Source organism: Bactrocera neohumeralis, chromosome 6, assembly GCF_024586455.1.
Source record: "Bactrocera neohumeralis isolate Rockhampton chromosome 6, APGP_CSIRO_Bneo_wtdbg2-racon-allhic-juicebox.fasta_v2, whole genome shotgun sequence".
Taxonomy (NCBI): domain Eukaryota; kingdom Metazoa; phylum Arthropoda; class Insecta; order Diptera; family Tephritidae; genus Bactrocera; species Bactrocera neohumeralis.
The window spans coordinates 45,388,327-45,410,532 of NC_065923.1; the positions used below are offsets into that span (position 1 = coordinate 45,388,327).

At 35.2% G+C, this 22,206-nt stretch overlaps 1 protein-coding gene across 4 annotated transcripts in view; it reads left to right on the forward strand.

Annotated features, from left to right (window-relative positions):
- Positions 1-22,206, forward strand: part of LOC126762724 (glutamate receptor 1) — a 149,320-nt gene that overhangs the window by 87,309 nt on the left and 39,805 nt on the right. For all 4 annotated transcript variants that reach the window (XM_050479684.1, XM_050479686.1, XM_050479683.1 and 1 more), the window contains exons 9-12: positions 3,885-4,227; positions 6,852-6,946; positions 7,302-7,469; positions 20,737-20,833. In XM_050479684.1, the coding sequence (XP_050335641.1) occupies positions 3,885-4,227; positions 6,852-6,946; positions 7,302-7,469; positions 20,737-20,833 (703 nt within the window). The remainder of the gene's footprint in view (positions 1-3,884; positions 4,228-6,851; positions 6,947-7,301; positions 7,470-20,736; positions 20,834-22,206) is intronic.

Consider the following 22,206-nt stretch of genomic DNA (forward strand, 5'->3'; position numbering starts at 1 on the left):
AATATAGAGTTCAGACACATTACTATATTTATTTTACTAGTGTAAGTGGCTCTTGAAGCATACTTAAGATTTCTAGGAGAACGAAGAAGAATTTTTTCAGTGTCATTTGTACTAAATAACACCAATTTCTGAAATTAAAAGCATCGAAAATAAAACAATTTTAAAATTGTATGCTAATAATGATCAAACATTTGAAATAATTATTATATTTATTTGAATTTATTAAAGAACGTTGAACCTTTTTGCTATATTTTTGAGATAATGCAAATATTTTGAAAACTTCTTACAATATTAGAGCATAACTTCATTTCATTATATTACTCAGCAAATATTTGTATGAAAGTTTATTGAGAGATCTTTGATCTTCCGAATATCATTGTTTTTGAGCACATCATCAGAATTAAAAGTCAGAAACCATATCGTCACATAAAATGAAAAACTTCGTATCATCAAAAAAATTGTACATTGAGCTTTTTATTGCTTACGATTCACTACATCTTATTACATATTTGTAGCATAAAATATTCAGCTTCTGCTCTAAGATATGACCAATATGTAACCATTGTCCGCCTTTCCACATGTACCCGCTTAAGATTTGCACACAACAATGTTCCAAAGTTTTTTAAAACAAGAAAAAACGTTAACTTCGGCTGCACAATTTTTTCGGAGATTGTATTATTACCTTAAACAGTAATCCATGTAAAATTTTGTGAAGACACCACGTCAAATGCGAAAATCTTCATACAAGCTCTTGATTCCTATCGTTCGGTTTGTATGGCACCTATATGCTATAGTGAGCCGATCTGAACAATTTTTTCCGATATTACATTATTTCTATGAACAATAACTCATACCAAATTTCGTGAAGGTATATCGTTAAATGAGGAAGTTTTTTATACAAGCCATTGATTCCGATCATTCGGTTTGTATGGCAGCTATATGCTATACTTTACCAATATATAGTGTTCCGATATCGGCAGTTCCGACAAATGAGCAGCTTCTTGAAGAGAAAATGACGTTTACAAAATTTCAAAAAGGATATCTTAAAAATGAGGAACCAGTTCGTATATATACAGACAGACAGACAGACGACAGACTCAGCACAAGATACTGATTATTTATACTTATATATACTTTATAGGGTCTCCGACGCTTCCTTCTGGGTGTTACAAACTTCGTGACAAACTTAAAATACTCTGTTCAGGGTATAAATATATGTTGTAGTCCTTCATCACAATGAGAAATACTTTACTTATTTCAGTGCTTTAGTGTCATTCAGTCGTTTGGATGATGACATACAGCTGTTGATAGTTAATTAGAAATGCTCAATTTATTGTAGGTGACTGATGAGTATAATGATAAAAATTTTTGATATACCGTTATTTATTTTCCTAGAAGTTTTGCATTATTCATGTTACTCTATTTACTACTAAATTCATTCTGTTTCGTAGTTGTGAAGTTAAAGTTCTTTTAATTCTTTCCCAAATAGTAAATGCGTTATGATATAGAAGGTTAAATAAGAGCGACAGCTAATTAGAATCAGTTGTTTAAAGAATTAAAATTCCTCAGGGTGTTAAGTTTTATTAATAATATTATTGATTTGTAGTAAGCGTGTCTTTCAAAGTCGTGGTTTAAAATATATTATTCACGTTTTTTAATGAAGAAAAGCTGCAGCTATACACTTACCGTTCGCAGCTACATTTCTGAGATTCGTTGATCTAGAAAGATGTGCAAAAAAATATCGAATAAGGTCAAGTGCTCCAAAAAAAATTGTTTTGAATGTCCTTAAGCATATACAGAATTTTGAAACTATTTGCAATATTGCACGCAAAGAAAAACCCCGAAAAACTTCAACAGAAATATACCGCAGAATTAATACTATCTCGCGAAGAGGCCCAAAAAAGAGTTCCACCAACATTATACATAAAAGTCAAGACGAATATAAATCCAAATATCCAAGAAAATAATTTCCCGGCGTGGTCGAATTTGGACTTCACGGCAGGACAGCTCGCCACTTCGTCGGAACGCACTTCTGACTAAAAATTGATGAAATGACGCGTAGACTTTGCCTACTATTATTGATCTTGGTTAACAATTCAATGGCAATATGTTGTTTAGAGCGATGTAACCAAAGTTAATCACATAGATCCTGGTGGTCGAAGGTATGTTCGCCGACCAATCTATCAAGAATTTGATCCTCGCTATGTTTCACGCGTTGTTGAATATGGTGCTGGATAAATCATGGTGTGGGAATTTTTTTCATAGAATGGTGTAGGTCCGCTCCATAAGATTGATATAATCTTAAAATAGGAGAAATATGTCGACATTCTAAAAAATGTCATTCTGCAATGGACTAAGGAGGAATTAGCCTGTTATATGGAAATTCCAACAAAATAACAATCCAAAGCATAAGGGAAAGTTGACACAAAAGTTTTTTGTTGAAAATTTCATGAATGTTTTAGAGTGCCCTAAAGAGAACACATCTGGGTTGATGTCTAAAAAGCTGTAGGTACCAAAAATATCACAAATATGGATGTCCTTTTTGATGCAATTATGACGGCGTGGCAAGCAACGCTAGTGGTGCGCTGTCAGTGTCTTATAACGTTAATTCGCAATCGATGTGAAGCAGTATTAAAGTAAAAGGTTAATTAACAAAATACTACCTGAAAGTAAGCAATTTTTTTTAATAACAGTCTTTTTTGCTTATAAAATATTTTCGTTTCTAATTAGCTGTTACACTCAAATCGTTGATTCTACACATTTTTGTTAAAATTTTCACAAAAAAGAAAAAAAATTAATTACAATATTTACCACTATTAGTTTAACTTAGTTTAACGTAAGTTTTAATAAAATGAGTGAAAAACCAGTAAAAGTAAGTTTACTGGAAAATGACGTAATTTACTTCAAACTATGTAGCGTTTCTTATTAGTTGTCAACAGCTGTATGTATAAAATGTGAACTCAGTGTTAAAAATGATAATTGCGTCGATGGCAAAAAATTTCATTGATTAAGTCATTAACAGCGAAACACGTATTCCTTGAGTTTCAGTTTGTAAGATAAATATGCATTGTATGTGCGCTCAATTAGGTGTGCTTCGTTTAATTCATTATTATTGTCTCTCAAAAATTGCCTACCTGTTTGGTAAAAACTTCATTACTTATCGCAATTGTTTATTACTGCGCTGATGTGTGCCTGAATAATGAGCCAAAATTAGTAGCACGTCAGTGGAAAATCGTTCGTTCAACGCACATTCATGCATTCATTCGCGTTCAGCAAAAACACCGTATAAAACCAATAAAATACTGCCATACTTACATACAGGTGCGGCATGTGGCAAGTAAGCACGTACATATGTGCGCAACGGTCGCACTTGTTGAAGGAAGCTCACCGTCAAGTCATGGTGTAATGAATAAGCTGCGAGTAATTGGCAACAAAAACAACATTTAATTGGATATCACATTTTCGTGGGCACACGTCGTCATGTATTACATAACAAGCGCTTACAACACGAAACTTTCACATACAAATATTACATATACGTCACGTCGTCGATGCAATTAAATTTTCTACAGCTGCGCAATTTAAATCAACCATTACACTCCGCATCATTAAACCGTTATCAACAAAGACGCTGGCATATCGTGCTGCTGTGGCATGTACACACGCTCATACAAACTTTATACATAAGTATGTACATGAGTCAATGTGAGCAGCACTCACCTGCCACCCACACACACACCCATCGACGAGCACGTAGGTCACACAACCAGCCATAGCTATTCTCACTTTGTTCTAGTTGAAAACTCATTATTTGCCTTCCCTCATCTCTTTTTCTTCTTCTCTGTTTTATGTGCTACGCTACCACACACTCACGCTCCGGACAGGTGGAAATCGAAGGTCTCACAGGCGACATTAAATTTAACGACGACGGTCGGAGGGTGAACTACACGCTGCACGTTGTCGAAATGACTGTCAACAGCGCCATGGTGAAAGTGGCTGAATGGAGTGATGATGCTGGCCTTCAACCGCTCTCCGCCAAGTACGTGCGTCTACGGCCGCATGCGGAAATCGAAAAGAATCGCACATACATCGTTACCACATTGCTCGAGGAGCCGTACATGATGTCGAAACGCCCCGGCATTGGTGAGCAATTGGATGGCAATGACCGCTTTGAGGGTTACTGCAAGGACTTAGCCGATTTATTGGCCAAGAAGTTGGGCATCAATTGTGAGTATTCAAGTGTATTTGGCGATGCATGAAAAGTGCATACGTTTGCAGAGATTTATGTGTACACATCCATACGTGATTATGTGTGTGTTGTAGTAGGTTTGCAATCAAAATTTTATTGACTCACTTACCAGGAGTATTGCGTTTAAGTTAAGGAACATAAATATTTCCATTGTGCTGACGATAAGTTCCATGTTCATTTTATTCCATAAAAGCTTAACTACATTCCTTTTATGACATTCGAAAGACGGTGCTTTAGGAAAATTTAATTGTCGAAAAAAATTAGGGCTATTCAGGAGGAAATTGAGCTCTGAATTGGTTGGTAGTTGAAGATTTTAATAAGTAAAATTTTCTAATACAATTGTTTTCAGTGGAGGCAGGATTTTATGTATAACTCAGACACCTATATGAATTCTTTTTGCATAGCCCCTGCTTCTAGCTTCGATTGATTCAGATATATATAAAGCATATATGTATACAATACAATAACTCAAGAAATCTTTTCTGCTAAAAAAGGAGATTACGCTTGTAAGTAGTAAATTGTGATAAGCAATAACCTCCACATTTTAGTCCACCCTTTGAAATGTTTGTGAAAACTTACCGGGAGAGTCACAATTATCTCTCGTTCATTATTAGCTATGGAATGGTATTATAGGTGACGTATGGTTACACGGGCGGGCTGTCACCACATCCATAGACCTATCATTGAAGTTGTTGTAGCGGCAGAAATCTGCTGAGTTGACAGTCTTTGGCCGGATAAATATCCGGATCCGTTCCGGCTACGTAGACCCGACGGTTGTGGGAAGGACTTGCATGTCCTTTGCAATCGAGGTTCATTGTTAATGTGAGCTGACCTTTATGTCGTGAAGAACGTTAACGCTTTTTGCGTATACGTGCGTGTGACCTACTTCATGACAATGTACATATAATACTATAGGCAGCTCGTCTATTGAATAGAAAAATTTCACAAAATAAAACGATGTGGGCCAAGTTTTGAGAATCTTTCGAGAACTTCTTCTGTAGTGCCTTCAATGTTCTCTATCTTGAAGCGTACTCATGTTTCCATGTTTGTCGTTAGCCACGTTTTGAGAGCTCGCATTCGTCACTGGAAGTGTGCGGAATATGCACATCGCAGTTCTTCAACGTTTCCAAAGCAGTAGTTTTGTTTCTGCCGAAGAAGTAATAAACTTCACCTCTGAGCTTCAAACGTCCTACGACGTTGTCATTATCCAAAAGGCTTTTGAATCTGCTTGATAAGTCAATAAGATTTTCCATTTCTTTGGTTTTCAAAGCACACACTTTTTTGGAAGCAGCAAACTCAGTTGAAATCCTTCCAATACTTCTCTAGAAAAGCGCGTCCTCAAAACTTCGCCGATTGTATCCCACAAAGGAATGTACAGAGAGACCCTATAGTATTCTTCGCAAGTAGTCTGTTTTGCTTGCCGGCTACAGATTCTTTTTTTTTCAGCTCCGCCCACATTTTTTCGCGTAAAGGAATAGAATAAATGTTCTAATGTCCCTCATTTCCCCCCTCTAAATTCGCCACTGGTGTCTTTTTGTAACAATAAGAAATTCTAATAACATATTTCATTTTTTATATGAGAAAAAGTTTTTGAAAAGGGGCTAGTTATTTTACCCGAGGATACCCATGCTCCCCCTAATTGATATCTAATTCTGGTACTTCATCTAGTTGTTTGAACTGCGGAGCTCCTAGATATCTAAACCAATTTCTAGATAAGGCCAGACATAAGTAAAAGAGGTATTTCAACGTCTCTTCCATGCCTACTTCCCTGCACTTTCACAAGTTTACAACGTTAATAACACCCATATGGCTTACATCTGATATTCGTAAAGTGTGACTTGTGACTTTCTTTGCGATCATGATCTTTGCGATTTAACACGCCCCTAAGGCATTTCATCTGATCCTGTTCCGTTTCATTTTTATCGCTATTAGAGACTTGCGTATATCCTGAACTGATCCAGATTTTATCAGCTTTTACGTTTCTCAGAACGCTCTTGCGATCGAAAAATATTATTGAAAAGATTGTTGTTTTAATTTCCGCTTAGTTATCAACGTATATGTTAATATTCTTTACGTCGTTCCTGAACGAATATATTATACAAAAGTAAAAAAAAATTGCGAAAGGTGAGAAAAAGTTCTGTGAAAAACGGGATACTAGTAAACTCGACAAAACATGCTTAAAGTTGAAATAATTTTTGGAATGAAATAATCTTTCCCAATTTCAAAACATCCTTCACTCTTATCACAGAAAACGTGTAGCTCCTGTTGTCTTTACATATCATCATTGCAGATATTTGAAATTTTTTATCAAAATATTTGCTCTTCTCCGTAACCTCCCAAAAATTATAATACATATTTTCATTACAATTATTTGCTAGACAGTTAAGTTAATAGTTCTTATAGTAGATGCAATATCAACTACATCTACATCTCGCTTTATTATTATAAGTATTTATATATTTATATGAATATATTGAAAGAAATATTTCCTATATGTGCTTTTACTATTCGAGATTTAAGGTAAATTTTCATATTTCTGCCTTGTGTTTCTTTCTCTCCTCTTGCTTACCACCGCCGCTCTTTCTTTACCATCGCTATGCAGATGAATTACGACTGGTCAAGGATGGCACATACGGTTCAGAGAATCCCACAGTGCGCGGCGGCTGGGATGGCATGGTCGGTGAACTGGTACGGCGGGTAAGTATCAAGCGTGTGCGCTCGTGCTCACTGTCATATTGATTGCACACGAATTTATTCCAATTGCATGAACACTCTTGTTCCACAACGCGTTCAAAATATTTTCTTTATTTCTCTCTCCAATCTCCGTCCACGTATACTGCCACCGTCCAACGTACAACGCATTTTATACGTCGACTGGCGCCTTTATCTCTCGGTAACGATTATCTTTTGCCATCGTTGGACGATTTTATTGCATACCGAATTTCGCGACGCGCCTATGACCCCAAACAAAAACATCCAAACGAAATAACACGCCTCCATTGATGTGCCTACCACTGACGTGGCATTTTATTGCGTATATTTGGCCACACAGGAAGCGGATATTGCAATCGCTGCCATGACCATTACCGCCGAACGGGAGCGTGTCATCGATTTCAGCAAGCCATTCATGTCACTGGGCATTTCAATAATGATTAAGAAACCGGTGAAGCAAACGCCTGGTGTATTCAGTTTCATGGATCCATTATCCCAGGAAATTTGGGTGAGTAAGCGGGTGTTGGTCTTAATTTTGTACCCATATCTGGCTGGGCCGCATTATTGCCGAAAAAGTAGAATGGTTGTTGTTGTAAAACTAGCTGTTTTATTTTTACACCAAATTATAAATTTCTTTTTTGTTAAATAAGCTCATATCTCTTTTATTCACTAGAAATAATTTGTTTTAAAAATAAAAGCTTTTAAAATCTGAAATCAATATGAGACAAACTTTTATAAAAAATGTTTTGATTCATATCGTAGTTGGTTCATAATATTACAATGAGGATAGCCCGAAATTATAGTTTAGTTGTAGAAAAGTAAACTAGTCAAATATATATTGACTCAGGTCTATATATCAATAAGTAGGCACCCACCTTTCTATTTAGTCAATTGACGCAAAACGTATTCCAGTAAGGGCGTTTTACATCGGCCAGAAGAAATGTTAGTGAAAAGAAACAAAGTCTAGGCTATAAGTGAATGAGGTCAAACTTTTCAGCCCTGTTTACAAAAATATTTTGTTACCTGTCTTGTGGCATGAGGCCGTGCGTTGCCATGATGTAAAATTATTACCTTGTATTTAGTCGCAAATTCCGCATATTTTCCAGCAATCGCTCGCTCCAGTTTAATGAGCTGTTGTCGGTATCGTTCCATATCAATGGTTTCACCTCATTTAAGATGCTCATAATACAATACGCCCTTCTAAACGCCCCAAATACAGAGCATTACCTTGACGCCGTGGATATTTGGCTATACCGTTGATTTTACTGGTTGGACAGGTTTCACATTTAAATTTTTCTGTTTAGGGTTGAAGTAAAGTATTAGTTTTTCATCATAACTAACAATCCGATGCAAAATCGACTCCTTTCTATAACGATAAAGCAGCATTTTTTACATACAAATCGTCTTTAATCTTCTTCATTTCAATTTAAGCGTAAAGAGTGACTGCCAAAAATTCTGCGAGTCCTTCTAAGGCTTGAAAATAGTCCTCGTCGGGTAATGCCAGCACATTTTTTTCAAAATCACCATAAATATTCAATAAACCATGACTTTCAACTGACGTTTCGTTCATATTAAGAATAAAGGTCTTCCCGCAAAAACACTCTTTCGGGGCCAATTTCGGCATATTTGAATGAATTTGTTGCTGTCACTGTTGTTATTTTTTTTTTTTTCACAAATTTCATATACATACTCTCGCACCTCAAGTACAAGGGTTTAAACTATTTGTTTAAATTTAGTTCAACATTCTGTCAAGAAAGTGTGGGGAATTCTTCATTTTATTATTATTCATTCCCCCCTCTCATCTCCCGCTTATATGGAGGACAGGTAAATTTTTTTTTCTGTGTTGGTATAACTGTCCTTAATTATGATGCCAAAAATTAGCGCGATCTGTCAACAAGTGTGTTTATAGCAGCTATTTATGTCAATCGACGTCAGTATGTTTGTCGAATTCTAGTCGACCTCATGAAATATCACTTGTCGAATTGTTGAAGGCCATCCCGGACAAAAAAATGTTTAACGTATTTGCGTTGGCACATGTGCATCGCTTCAAATTGATGTTACTTTGAAGGCGATAAAAAAAATTTGAATGATGATTGGAAAATTTTCGTTTTATTTATAAATTCCCTATACTTTATTGGCAAAATGTATTACCTTCAGGTTCAAAATAGTTTGTAAGTTAGTTTTCTAGGAAAAGTCTTCACCTGATTTCATTCATTCTGAGCAACGTTATTAAAAAAACAACTTTTTTCAATTTTATTAAGGTACATTTTGGCCGATATATGCGGTATAAAGTCCCCGGAGAGTTCGAAAATCTTTATACTAAGTAACAGATTTTCCACTACGAAAACAGATCGATAGGGACAGCAAACGACGCCATATTTCCCCGCTCCTTCCACATTACTCTTCGGTATGGTTTGCCATTTTATCCTGGAAAGATATAGAGTCCAACATAGAGTTGAAATTACTAAAATTTATTAACGAAATTCGAAGTCAGTGACCTCAACTTTTAGAGCGCTACATTCAATTTATGGTCGTTATAATCGTCCTAACAGATTAACTATTGAGCGTCTAGTGGAAAAAATTTAATCCATCATTTGAGAAAGACCCATATCAGTCTCTTACACGTCGTTTTTAAGATCTTGAAAAATCAACTGCAGCGTACAGGCTCATTTCTGCCTAAAGAGCTTCTTCAATAAGAAAAACATGAATTATTGGTTTTCATATCAACTGCACGTACTCCATGAGTTTTGCCATTGCATACCGAAAAAATACGGTTTATGGGCCAATCAATTTGAGTCCATTGCCCGTACTTTTTCCGTGATGTTAAAGACCGGCACGATACTGCGAATGGGAATCGCTACCGCTCAATGATAACTGAATATTTTTGGCCCGAATTAGGTGATATGGACTTGGGCAATGTGTGCTCTAAAAATTGGGTTCAGCGTCTGGACTTCTGCAAGAATGCCCGTGGTGACCATGCAAAAGAAATCGAGCTTCATACATTATGACATTGAATATTCTTTCACAAGAATGAAGAATTTCATTGATATCTCAAACAGCTTTTATTTTATTTAACAAAACTTGTTTGGTAACCTTATTAAAAAACTCTACATATGGGGGCTGAGAACTATTAATCCGATCCAACCCAATATTGACATTCATACATGATATTATCAAGGAAGAATTTTCTCCGATTTTGTTTTATTTATCTCACACATTAACCGATATTTTCGGTAAAAGGTCTACTATAGGCACTGGGGTCTACTGATTCGATATCTAGTTTCAGTTCGATTTGGACAACTTTTATCTCGTTTTGTTAATTACTTCATAATATGTATTCTGGAAAACGAAAGAATGAAGTGTAATTTACCATAAAATTGTGTTATATACATAAATTGTGAATATATACATTAAGCCTTTTAGAGGGCTGGACCACGCCAATTTTGTCAAATATTTTAAGTTTTTGTTTAATGGCGTTTTGTGGTCTTGGTATTTATAAATATAACCCTCTATCTATCTTACTTAGTGTTTGGTAATAGAATAAAAATCACAATTGTGCAAAATATTTCTGGGAGTCAATGTAAATGAGACTCAATCTTTCTTTATTTTTCTACGCATATTTTAAGAAAAGTGTAAATCCATAAATAAAGCTTTAATATTTAAAAGATTTGCATTTTTCATATTTAAGCAAGAACAATGTGCCAAGCTTTTTAAATCACGCTGTGCATTTTTTCGCTCGCAATAAACGCTTACTCGCGCAATTCATTTTGTCGCTGCAAGGAATGATTCTTCTTTGCAGCAGACATCGTCTGTAGTCAGCCACAGTGGTAACACCCGCCGAAGCCAATTGTTTGCTGCGGGACCTTTGCATGCACATGCATGAACTTGTTGTTATTGTTTCAATTTCCTCTGGCCCAAATCACAAACAAGTTTCGTGCAGAATTTCTCCAACATTTTTGTAAAAAATTAATGTACCATAAATTGCGCTGCATGTAAATGAGAAAACTTTGAAAAAACTTACTTCTACATGATTTGATTTCCTTTTTCGGTATTTTGGCCCTTGTCGTTGGCATCGTCCTGTATGTGGCTTGTGTATTGTCGTGTATGTATGTATGTGTATGCATACACTGGTTTGGTTAAACTTTGCATTTTGTGAAATTTAAACTTTTCCACCCCATCAACATTAAACAACGGCAACAGCGCATAGAAACAGTAGCAATCGCAGCTGAAATAACAACAACAAAAGCAGGAAGGAAAATAACCACGGCATCGATGCTTATGGTTTGTTCGTTCCCTCATTTTGGTTATTTGGCAAGTTTTCTATTTGGCCAAAATGTAGAAAGCTTATAAAGTTTAATGCAGTAAAGCAGCGCGAAAAGTTTTGTTGTTAGAAAATTGAAGTTATACGCTAACTATGGCAAAGCGTTCGTTCAACCAGCCAGCCCCACCCGTAAGCCATTAACTGTCATAAACTACAAGGAGGCATTGAAACTCTTGCAATTTGACTGCGCCCACACTCTTCTTGTCCGACTTCTATTCAATGGCGTGCCCGTATTTGTACTCTCGACTTGAACGCCAACTGCGTCACAGTTTATTTCCTTTGCTACTTATGCATTCTAGTAGTTTCGTTTTTTTTGGTTTTTTTTTGTTGCTTCCAACTGAGTTCATCAAACTTTTTTGAACCCCTCAAAATAGTGACATTAGACTAAGCAAATACGCTCGAAGAAAACTGTTTGAAAAGCTTCAGCTTTGCATTGCAGCAGTGAGGAAGGATTTCTTTGTTGAGCGCAAAAACTGCGTTCGCACTCCAGTGAGTGGGCAAATTGCTGTAAAGATTTGCCAAATCTGTCTGCAAACTCAAACAGTGTTCGTACAATTTTTATTGCATTTCTTGCATTTCTTAGTAAGTGTGCTAAGTAATTTTGTGCGAAATTAAAATGTCCCAGCAGCAGCCTGTCGTCGACTTCGGCATTGCGCTGCTGCATGGCCTTTCCTGCATACTAATGAGCTGCAGCTTTGCATAGACGAGGAGTTTAGCAGCAGCAAAGCTGCACAATGTTCGAGAGCAAAAAAGGCATGAAACACGAATATTAATATTTTAAGAACAAATTCCATTAGACTTAAGTAAACAGCAGACATTTGGCCCAAAAATGCTGGGCTTCTCATTTACATTATTTAACAAAGAACAAGCCAAAGCTGAAACTTAACTCCCAGGAAAAAGGAAATACTTCGAATTACACTCCATCGAATTCGCTTAAATTTGTTAAAGTCGATAAGACTTTTCTTGGTAACTTCAGTCCATATTTTGGATAAAATGAGGTTAAAATAAAATAATGTAAGAAAGATAAAATAAGATTAGATTCGAGCATGAGATATATATTACATAATATAGGTTAGGTTAGGATAGATCATAGGGTTGATCCAAAATCTATGAATCTCCTTGGACAGATATTTGTCCTTTGCGTTATCCAAACCTTCCTTAAACTGCATCACTTCATACATCGACGAAGTATTTTTGGCTCACCACAAATTTATTAATTGATTCAATCCCAGCCACTTAATTGATTCTTCATAGGTATGTCTACCGGGATATTTTAATATCAGGCGGAGGAGAAAATGTCAAAATAACTCCCCCTGGACTTCCTTCATACAGAAAAGATCGTCCGGAAAAATATTTAGTCGTACCGTGTATGTACCTATTGGACAGTGTTTAGCTCGAACACATACAATTGAGGGAAGACTCACTTCTACCTCCGCATAAAAGACGCTACAGTAGTCTGGTAGCCTGAAACCAGAGTTAATGGAAATCCCCTGACAGAAGACTATGTCTTCTACACTCCCTCTTAACTTCCATCCACCCTTGAAAAGCTTAGCGCACCTATTCTCCAACGGTTCCAGCCCACCCACAAATCTCTCGTAATTATGATACGAAACCTTTAAGGGAAATATGGAGTTTTTAGATTCCAATTTCTTGCACCATGTTCAAGAATCACTCCTACTAATATGGTAACTAGAATTTAATAATAACATTTAATGACGCTTATAATTTGGCCTTACTGCCTATTGAATGACAAGGCTGAATTAATATTTTCTAATGTTACAGAGAAAATGAATGTAATTCCTTTAAATTTTTGAATATTAAAAAACAACATAAGCGTTGTATCCCGAAATTGGAAATAAAACGCAAAATATTTATTTATTCATCAATATTTATTTTGTCGCCTTCAAAGTAATCCCCACCAACGATATTCCTCGAAACACTTTACATAAGCACTTTTTGGAATGGCACTGAAAACGGGTTCCACGGAATCACAATTTCAATTCGAGGAACAAAAACAAATTACACGGAGCGAGTCTGAGGAATACGGTGGTTGATGGATGACATTCACTGTTTTTGGCTTTAAATTCGGTCACAATCATGGTTCGAAGCGATGGTGCAATATCATTGTGTATCAAATAGAACTTCTTATTGACCATTTGTTCCTCCGGAACTAATTCTTGATGCACCAAACCACGAATATCAAAAAAGCAATGAGCATCACCTTGATTTTTTAGCGACTTTTGCGTGTTGTGTGTGGTTTCGACTCGTTCTTTCACTCCATTCCGATGATTGTTGACTTGTTTGCATTTAAAACTCATAAACTCATGTCTCATCGACAGTTAAAACGCTCTCCATGAATGTGGGATCCGAATTCGCACTATCAAGCTAATTCAAAGAGACCTGGTTACGGTATGATTTTTGAAAAAAATTCAGCTTTATCGGGACGAGTCGAGCTTTCATACCCAAATTATTCACCATAATCATTCGAATGGAAAGGCAAGAGATGTCGAGCTCTCTCGACCAGCAGCATGTCTTTCACTTTTTAGAGATATTTATCAACATAAAGCGCTTTGTGATTTTGATTTGTGAACTTTTATTATTATATATCTGAAAAGTGAAGAGCATCAGACAATTTAGAAATATCATTGTTATTTTCTTGTTTATCTATAAAAAGACCAAGAAATCATAGAAATTAACAGTAGAAGAGAAGTTTCAAAACCACATAAATCCACTTTGTTAATGTGTATTGATGGGCTTTCATGATCTTGGTGGCAAATTATTTATATATCTGAATATTTTAATTTTTAATATCTTCAATCTGAAATCATATATTTATGTACTATTATAAGTTGCTATTGTCACCCAGTTGATTAGAATAAGATTTATCTTTTCTGTTTGTGTTCTGTAGTCTTCACAATGTGAAATAGTTACTTTCACATTAGACTAATTTTCTTTTCTACTTTTAAGATACTTTCCAATATATTTATTGGTTGTATACATATATAGTATATCGTATATGTAGTTTGCGTTATTTTCGTAACCTGATCTTATTGAATGAACATCCTTCTTTTATTCAACTTTTAAGAGCTAATTTTATTTTTATAGCAACTTTGGTAAAGCTGCCGGATATTTTTCTGCCCCATTGTGTAATTTTTTATTCGAACTCACTAACTAATAAATAAAATACTAAACGATTGGATACTTTAATTAAATTGCTCGAAGCTTACGTATGTAGAGTATATTGAAATATATGAAACCAATGAGTCTAACCCATAACCATTAATTTAGATGAAAATCAACACATTTTTATATAACTGAGCCCCTAACTTTAGTTTTAGCTAACAACAGTCTTTTTTCATACAAAAATTACAATTTTTACAATTCTCAAGTGAAAGCACTTTATTAATAGAAGAAATTGAAAACCAAAGTAGAACAAATTCGTTTCTGCATAGTACCAATTAAATTGAATAAATAAAGAAATGAAATTGGCAGAAATAGAAAAAAAAGAAAAACAATATGAAATGTGAGTATTAAAACCATAATAAACTCTATGTACGAACACATGAAGGTATTAAAATTTTAAGTGCCATTTGAAATGTGTGGCATAAAGAACTTGCTGCCATAAATTTTCATTACAATTGCATACACACCAAATTACTCATATGAGAAGTAGTAATCCAGATAGCCATAACCAAAAACGAATGAACACACATACACATTTCTACATATATGTAAATATGTGCATATACGATTACGCTCGTTGGATGCTTTTAGAAGTATAGCAAACTTTTTCATACTAGCTACGAGCAATTCGCACGTCGCGCCAATATAGCAGTATATTCACATGTGTATGTATGCAGATGTATATAAATGGTATATATGCTGTGTATGTTTAAAAGTTTGTAGGTATATGCAAGCATATAAAATTTTGCCATTTTTCGCTAACTCTACTTTATAATTTGACTCATATGTATGCCATTGCACGTGGCGGTATGTGAGTGTTGGCTTAAGTGTGTGCATACGTTAAAAAATGAGGCCAAAGTATTTCGAATTGCATTAGTAAAATGAAATTGTTAGCTTGATAGCAGGCGAATTAGGAACCCACTCGCGGCTTTCATATGTGTGCATAGTGAACTCGCATACTCACACTCGAGCACATTTGATATGCAACTGAAAAAGTAAAACAAAATAGAATAATTTGATTACGTAAATAGGTGTATGTGTATGTGTGTGCAGCAAACTAGAACGTTTTAGCGCAATAACGCAAATTAAATTCCATTTCAAGCGCAAATTTAAATGTTTAAAGTAGCTAAGTATGACTAAAAGGGAAAATGTACATATACTTCGTTGATAATTGTAAGCAGCAAAGTATTGTCACACTAACACACATACAAAAATATAAACATATATGTATATATATTTACTTAAATATAAGATGTGTTTTTTCACGCTGAGCAGCATTTTATAAGTCGCAATCACAACTCATGGGATTTTGCGCGCAAAGATCACAGGCTCAACGCCTAAAAATGCGCAACGACAGATTACACGCTTTCACGCTAATCGCAGTTGCCAAACTGAGATTACAGCGAATTGTTGCTACTTTGTTGTTTTTATTTCACGTATTTTATATTATTGCTTGTACAAATGTTAAAGTGTGTTTGTTGTTCATTCGTGACCTCGTGAAAGGTGAAAAGTTTGCCTGTCAGACTAGGCAAAATTAAAAGCCGCCAAAATACTGTTGGCAGATTACACGCACATTACTGCAGCAATGTAAATATCCCAACTGCGCTCTCACATGCTTGAGTACGTATATGTATATGGTGCTTATACTGTGCAAATTACGGGTGCGACCATGAGTGTTAAAATAAAAATTAAAAATGTGTTGAAATATTTTGAATTTATTCAAAATTTATGAATATTTTAATATTATAAAATAAAAAATTAAATAATAGTAGAAATATATAAGTATATTAAACAGTTCTAATTATTATTTTTTATTTTAATTATATATGTAGTATGCCTTTATAGTTAATATAAAATGAAAGACCAGTGCCTCATAATTTTAGTTATTTTTCATGATTTTCGTCTTTATTGTTATTTTTTTTTTTTTTTTTATCCATTATATGTGTCGGATGACACTGAACTGCCTGCGTCAATTAGTAATTCTACTACTGCCTTCAGGAAACTGCAAACGGAACTGATGGCTCTGGACCCTTGGCATTAATGGTTAGGAGGAGGAGTGAGATTCCACTCTTTAAAAATTTTTATTAAAAACAGTATATTATTATTATTATTTTGCTTATAAATTTTGTTTCGTAAGCAATCGTATAAACATACCTGTATATAAATAAATGTCACTTTATCATTAGATTTGATATAGTTAAATATTCTTAAAACTGAACAAGGTTAATTACTCTATGAAAACACACAAAAATAGATTTAGAAAATATGAATAAATTATGGTTTTTAGTCTTAGGTAATCGCTTCATAACAACATTCAGCTTAAATTTTTTGCGTCCTCCAAAATTGTGTTTTTTTTTGTCTAATTTTCAAATCAAAGTCCAACCCTCTTAAACTTCCACGTTTGTTTAAACAAGAACTGAATACCAACTCATGCACACACATTCTGCCTATGTGTGTATGTGTGGAAAGCTTTGCATTAAATTAAAATCCTTGCACAAACAGCTCGCCCATACAGAAGCATGCAAGTGCAGATATACATAGGTATATAGTATACTTGTGTACACACGCGTGTTTGTTTGCCTACTTTCAGGCAGGCAGGCAAGCTTGCACACACATGCCTGCATGTGGCTCTGCTCATTTACAAAGTTTCGCAAATGCCAAAAGTTGTGAAGCTAATAAAAAGCGTGTCGCTTTAATAATAACGAAAATCAAATGACAGCAAAGCTAACAAGCTAAGAGAAAGTGAAAGTGAAATACGTAATCAGTTAAGAAAAGAAATTTAGGTTGTTCGTCACAAATCAAATTAGGCCTCAGCCTCGGGCAAAGGAAGCAAGCGCAGTGAAAGAGAATTACACAAAAAACAGAATTAAATATTTTATTCTGTAACGAATTGTCAGTGGAGTTGTTTACACAGTAATAAAGTGGGAATATTTGCTTGCAAGCTGGTGGTTTGCATTCCAAATGTGAGGCAGTTCGTCCCGTCTTTGAGAAAAAAAAATTTTCCGAAATATTAATTTTATTATTTGCCATCGAGAACAGTATAGTGGCTGAAGAGATTTATTCTACGATTTATTTCTCGCTTTAAAACCTCTTCGTTATATTTTAGTTTTGAACGGACATTAGACGCTTTGTTAGAGAAAATTCGCTAAAAGTCACATCCAAAAAATACGAAGTATTAAGAAATGGTTTGAAACCCTATAATAGTAATCTTCATAATTTATGAACAAATAACAAAGTAAAATGTACGTTTGTTGCATGTGAGCAGTCGGGCAACTGCTAAGTATCATAATTTCATTGCTCTTTTGGCCAATTGTGAGCTTGAGTGTTAGTTTCGGCAAAAATCTTGGAAAATTTACAACTTTTTACAAGATACCTTCAGGAAATTTGACAGTGATTATGGTTAACGGCGACGGTACAATCTTCGAAAAAGTTATTATGATCGGACTACTATTGCATATAGTTGCCATATAAGCTAATCGCTCAACTCAAGATAAAAATCTTTTCATACCCTTTTATGTTATAAAAAATCCACCTATGAAAGGTATTATAACTTCAATGCAGCTTAAGTTAACGTTTTTCATGTTATATATTATTAGAACTCTTTCATACTCTGAAACAAATCTATATTGGTTGCATCAATTGATTTATATTTACAATAAAGACGTCATATCCATGACAAATGGAGATTTTTCGGAAAAGATATATAGATAGTAAGCAAGATGCAGCGGAAGAAATAAAAACATGGTTCCATAAACAAATTTGAAAAGGAGTGATGCACTCAAGGTATCCTATCGAATAACAAAAGCATCTACCGAACCATACGGAGAACTCAGAAGGCTAGAGAAACGCATTCACAGACATAAAAAGAGCGAAAGCACCAAAAACTTTTTCAAAAAGCTCTAAAAGCAAATTACATTTCAGAAAACTCTTGTCAATCTTATAAAATGATAAATAACAATCCAGTGGACTTTAACCCCAAAACAATATGCTGCAAAGATACACAGGGTATCCTGCTAACTGAAACGGAATTAACCCCTACTTGCTTATGGAGGAAATTGAAATGGTATTCTATGAAGGGAGGCAGTATGTGAACCGCCACAAGAAGCACTGGAGTTCAGAGAAGAACCGCATGCTATATAAGCACTTGGACCATGTTTCTCACTGACATATATTTAAAGTGATTCAACAGGAGTCGCAACTAGAAAGCATGGCAAAACAATGGGAAACCGAAATTATATGCCCCAAGATAAGAAATCGGAATAATATGCCCAATGTTCAAGAAAAGAGACAAATTTCAATGCAGAAATTTAGACCAATCACACTATTAAATACAACATTTAAAATATTTTCCAATATTCTGCAACGACGATTACGCCCAACTTATGAATACGCACCAAGCAAGATTTACTGAGAGAAGCACCACTGATTAGATATTATAGTAAGACAAAATCTTGAAAAAGACGGAGGAAAATAATATCATGACATTTAAAATTTTCATAGGTTTCAAGGCAGCATACGATAGTAGAAATAGCTTACATAATTTTTGTATACCAAATAATTTAATATATCTCATTAAAGCCACAATGGCGAATGTAATAAATGTGGTACGAATCTGAAATTCTAAGTCAAGTGAATATATTTCGAAAAACGGCATACGACAAGTGGATGGGCTTCCATGCCTTCTATTCAATCTTGGGCTTGAAAAGCTGAACATAGACCCTGGAGTAAGCACCCAGTACATATAACAATACAGATATCGTTACTCCATCTATGGACTTCTGGAGCAAGCAGTACCACCATGAGCTACACACTTTGCATAAGCACCAAGATTGCAGAGGCAGACCGAAACTGAAATTAATGGATGGTCTACACCAGTACCCTGAAGCGCTGGAACCACGATGTTGGCGAACTCAAGCAAGGAATAAAAATAACGGATTTTTCAATAAGAGCCCCAAAACCGATATGGCATATCAATGCAATTCTTTATACCTGTGAAAATACAATTGATGCCATTACATGGTTGTCAATAAATTTAATGTGAAATTCGCTGTGAGGCTTGTGGCGCCGTTATGTTTGAACCGAATGTTGTCCTAGTCCATATAATCCAATTCTGTACAAAAATATTCGGTTATCATTGAGCGGTAGCGATTTCCAATCACAGTAACGTGCCAGTCTTGATCATCATGGAAGAAGTACGGCCCAATGACGCCGACGGCCAATAAACCTCACCAAGCCTTAATTTTTGCGGGATGCAGTGGTTACTCATATTCAATGACGCATATATTGCTTATTGACGTTGCCATTTAGCCAGAAACGAGCCTCATCGATGTGTGCCAATTTATTTTCACAAAATTCACCACCCAATGTTCCAGAACAATGTGTGATAGACTGTTTTGGGTCTTCCTCAATTGATGCTCTAGTCTCAGCAATATTCTCGACCCACGGGCACTTCTTCATATGACTTGCACGGGAACATTTTGTACTCAGCTTTTTCCTCTAGAAGTCCAATTGTTGATCTGACAGGACGATTATGACAACCATAAATTGGACATAGCGCTCTTAAAGTTGAGGTCATTTACTCCAAAATTCGGTATTATATTTAAATAATTTGATTCTTGAATCAGATATCTTTTCATGATAAAATGGCAAACCTTACTGAAGAGAAATGTCAAAAGAGCTGAAAAAAATATGCCGTTTGCTTTACCTTTTGGTCTATTTTTGTAGCGTCCTTTTGAGAACACCCTCTATGAGCATATTTAAATTGCAGAATCGGATTGTGTAGCTGATGATAATGATGATATATAATATCAGATCTAAAAAATATTTTTTTTTTTCAAATGGGGAAACATTATAGTTTGAAATTCCATAAAACATACTGTCCAAGCATTTTAGTTTTTAAGAAATTTAACATAAAAACTTAATTGCATACGTATCTGAAATTTTTAATAAATCAAATGCTGCAAATCTTTAAAAAATCATATATATTTTTTAAGTATTATACTTTTTGTTTGTTTGGAAGAGTTTGAGTTTTTCGTTTGCCACTATTTAACATCCTCTTAGCATTCAAGCACGACTATAAGGAGTAGACAACTATTTTTGAGTGCTAGATCTTTTTTACTTGTACACTTATGTTCTTGAAAGCCTCTTTCTTAAATATTATTTGCATAAAATAAAAGACTGTAGCAACGAAAACTGCATTTTTCTCTTTTCATGCCATTACCTGTTTTCTTGTCGCTGCATCCTGTCTCTTTTCGACCATGTGTTTCAACAGATGAGTGTCATCTTCAGCTACATTGGAGTAAGCATCGTGCTGTTCTTTGTTTCCCGCTTCTCGCCGTATGAGTGGCGCATTGTGCAGTATCAGACAGGTAAGTGGTGCATAATATTCGTAAACGGATTTGTCAAATATTTAAAAAGGGTACAGAAGACGCCACAAAAGTACAATTTGGACACACAAAAAAAAAATATATAATAAACCGTGTACAAAAGCAGGAAGAAAATTAAAAGCAATTTCTAAAGAAATGCACTGATTTGTCGTTTTTGGGAAATTTTCCAAGCTTCACTGAAATTTTTTGTAACTTGAAATACTACATACATAGATTAAGACAATCCCAGCTTACGGTTCAAAGAAGTTAATTAAGCATTTCCTTGTGAGGTACTAATTTATATCAAAGATTAAAACGTCGAAAAATAATTTCAATTCCCTTATACCTAAAACCAAATCAAATTAATACCTACAACTTAAATATTTTCCTTAAATAAGCTTAAAACTTTACTTAAATTTGCCAAAGCTAATTTAATATACCCACTTTCACCGTTTACCAATCAATTCCTCTTCCAAGCTATCCTTTGATTTTACCGCACCAGAGCACTCAAAGTGCTCCTAGCGGCATGTTCACACACATACATGCATTATAGATGTGCTGCCAATTCGATTGGCAATTTAGCAGCAATCCTGGCCACAAATCACAAATCCTTTCAATTAGGATGCGTTCATTTAATTCACTCGTTCTAATCTTGCTCCACATCAAAGTCACAAATTACAGTGACATGCCACGTTGGGTGGCGGATAGTCAAGGAGTCATTGGTATTGTAGCATTACATATACATGTCTAACATATATAAGTGTGTGTGTGTGTTTATATGTATGCAAGCCTCTCGTCATGCAAATGCCAACGAGTTGCCTAACTTCCATAATAGTTCCATGTGGCTGTGGGGCCGAAAGCTACAGCTACACATCTACACATCTATTAGACGACGGCTGCGCCTTAATTTAATTGCTAAAAGCTTGTGCATATTCATGTGCGTATGTGTGGGCTGACATGTATAGAGACGAATTTTCGTCAAACATATAAAAATACCTAACCAAAATAACTAAGCTTCCAACGGAATTTCGGAATAACGGCATTCGACACAGAGCTGTGCACACTCATATGTGTGATTTGGTGTAGCTGCAAGGAGACAGCCTCTGCATTCACCCAACAGCCGCATCCGTCACAGATAATACATACAAATATTCTGTCAGGACCACTAGGAAAGTACACGGCTTACCATAAGTTCAGCGTTTTTATAAATATATATATCAATGTTACATCACTTCTTAGAAGTTACAATTCGTTCTAAAGTAAATTTCTTTCGATCTTTCGTTGGTAAACGAAATTCGGACAAAAGCGTTAAGGGTTAATTAGAAATGGAAAGAAACCTTCAATATTATTACTCAGCTTAGTTAAGTGCTCCGCTG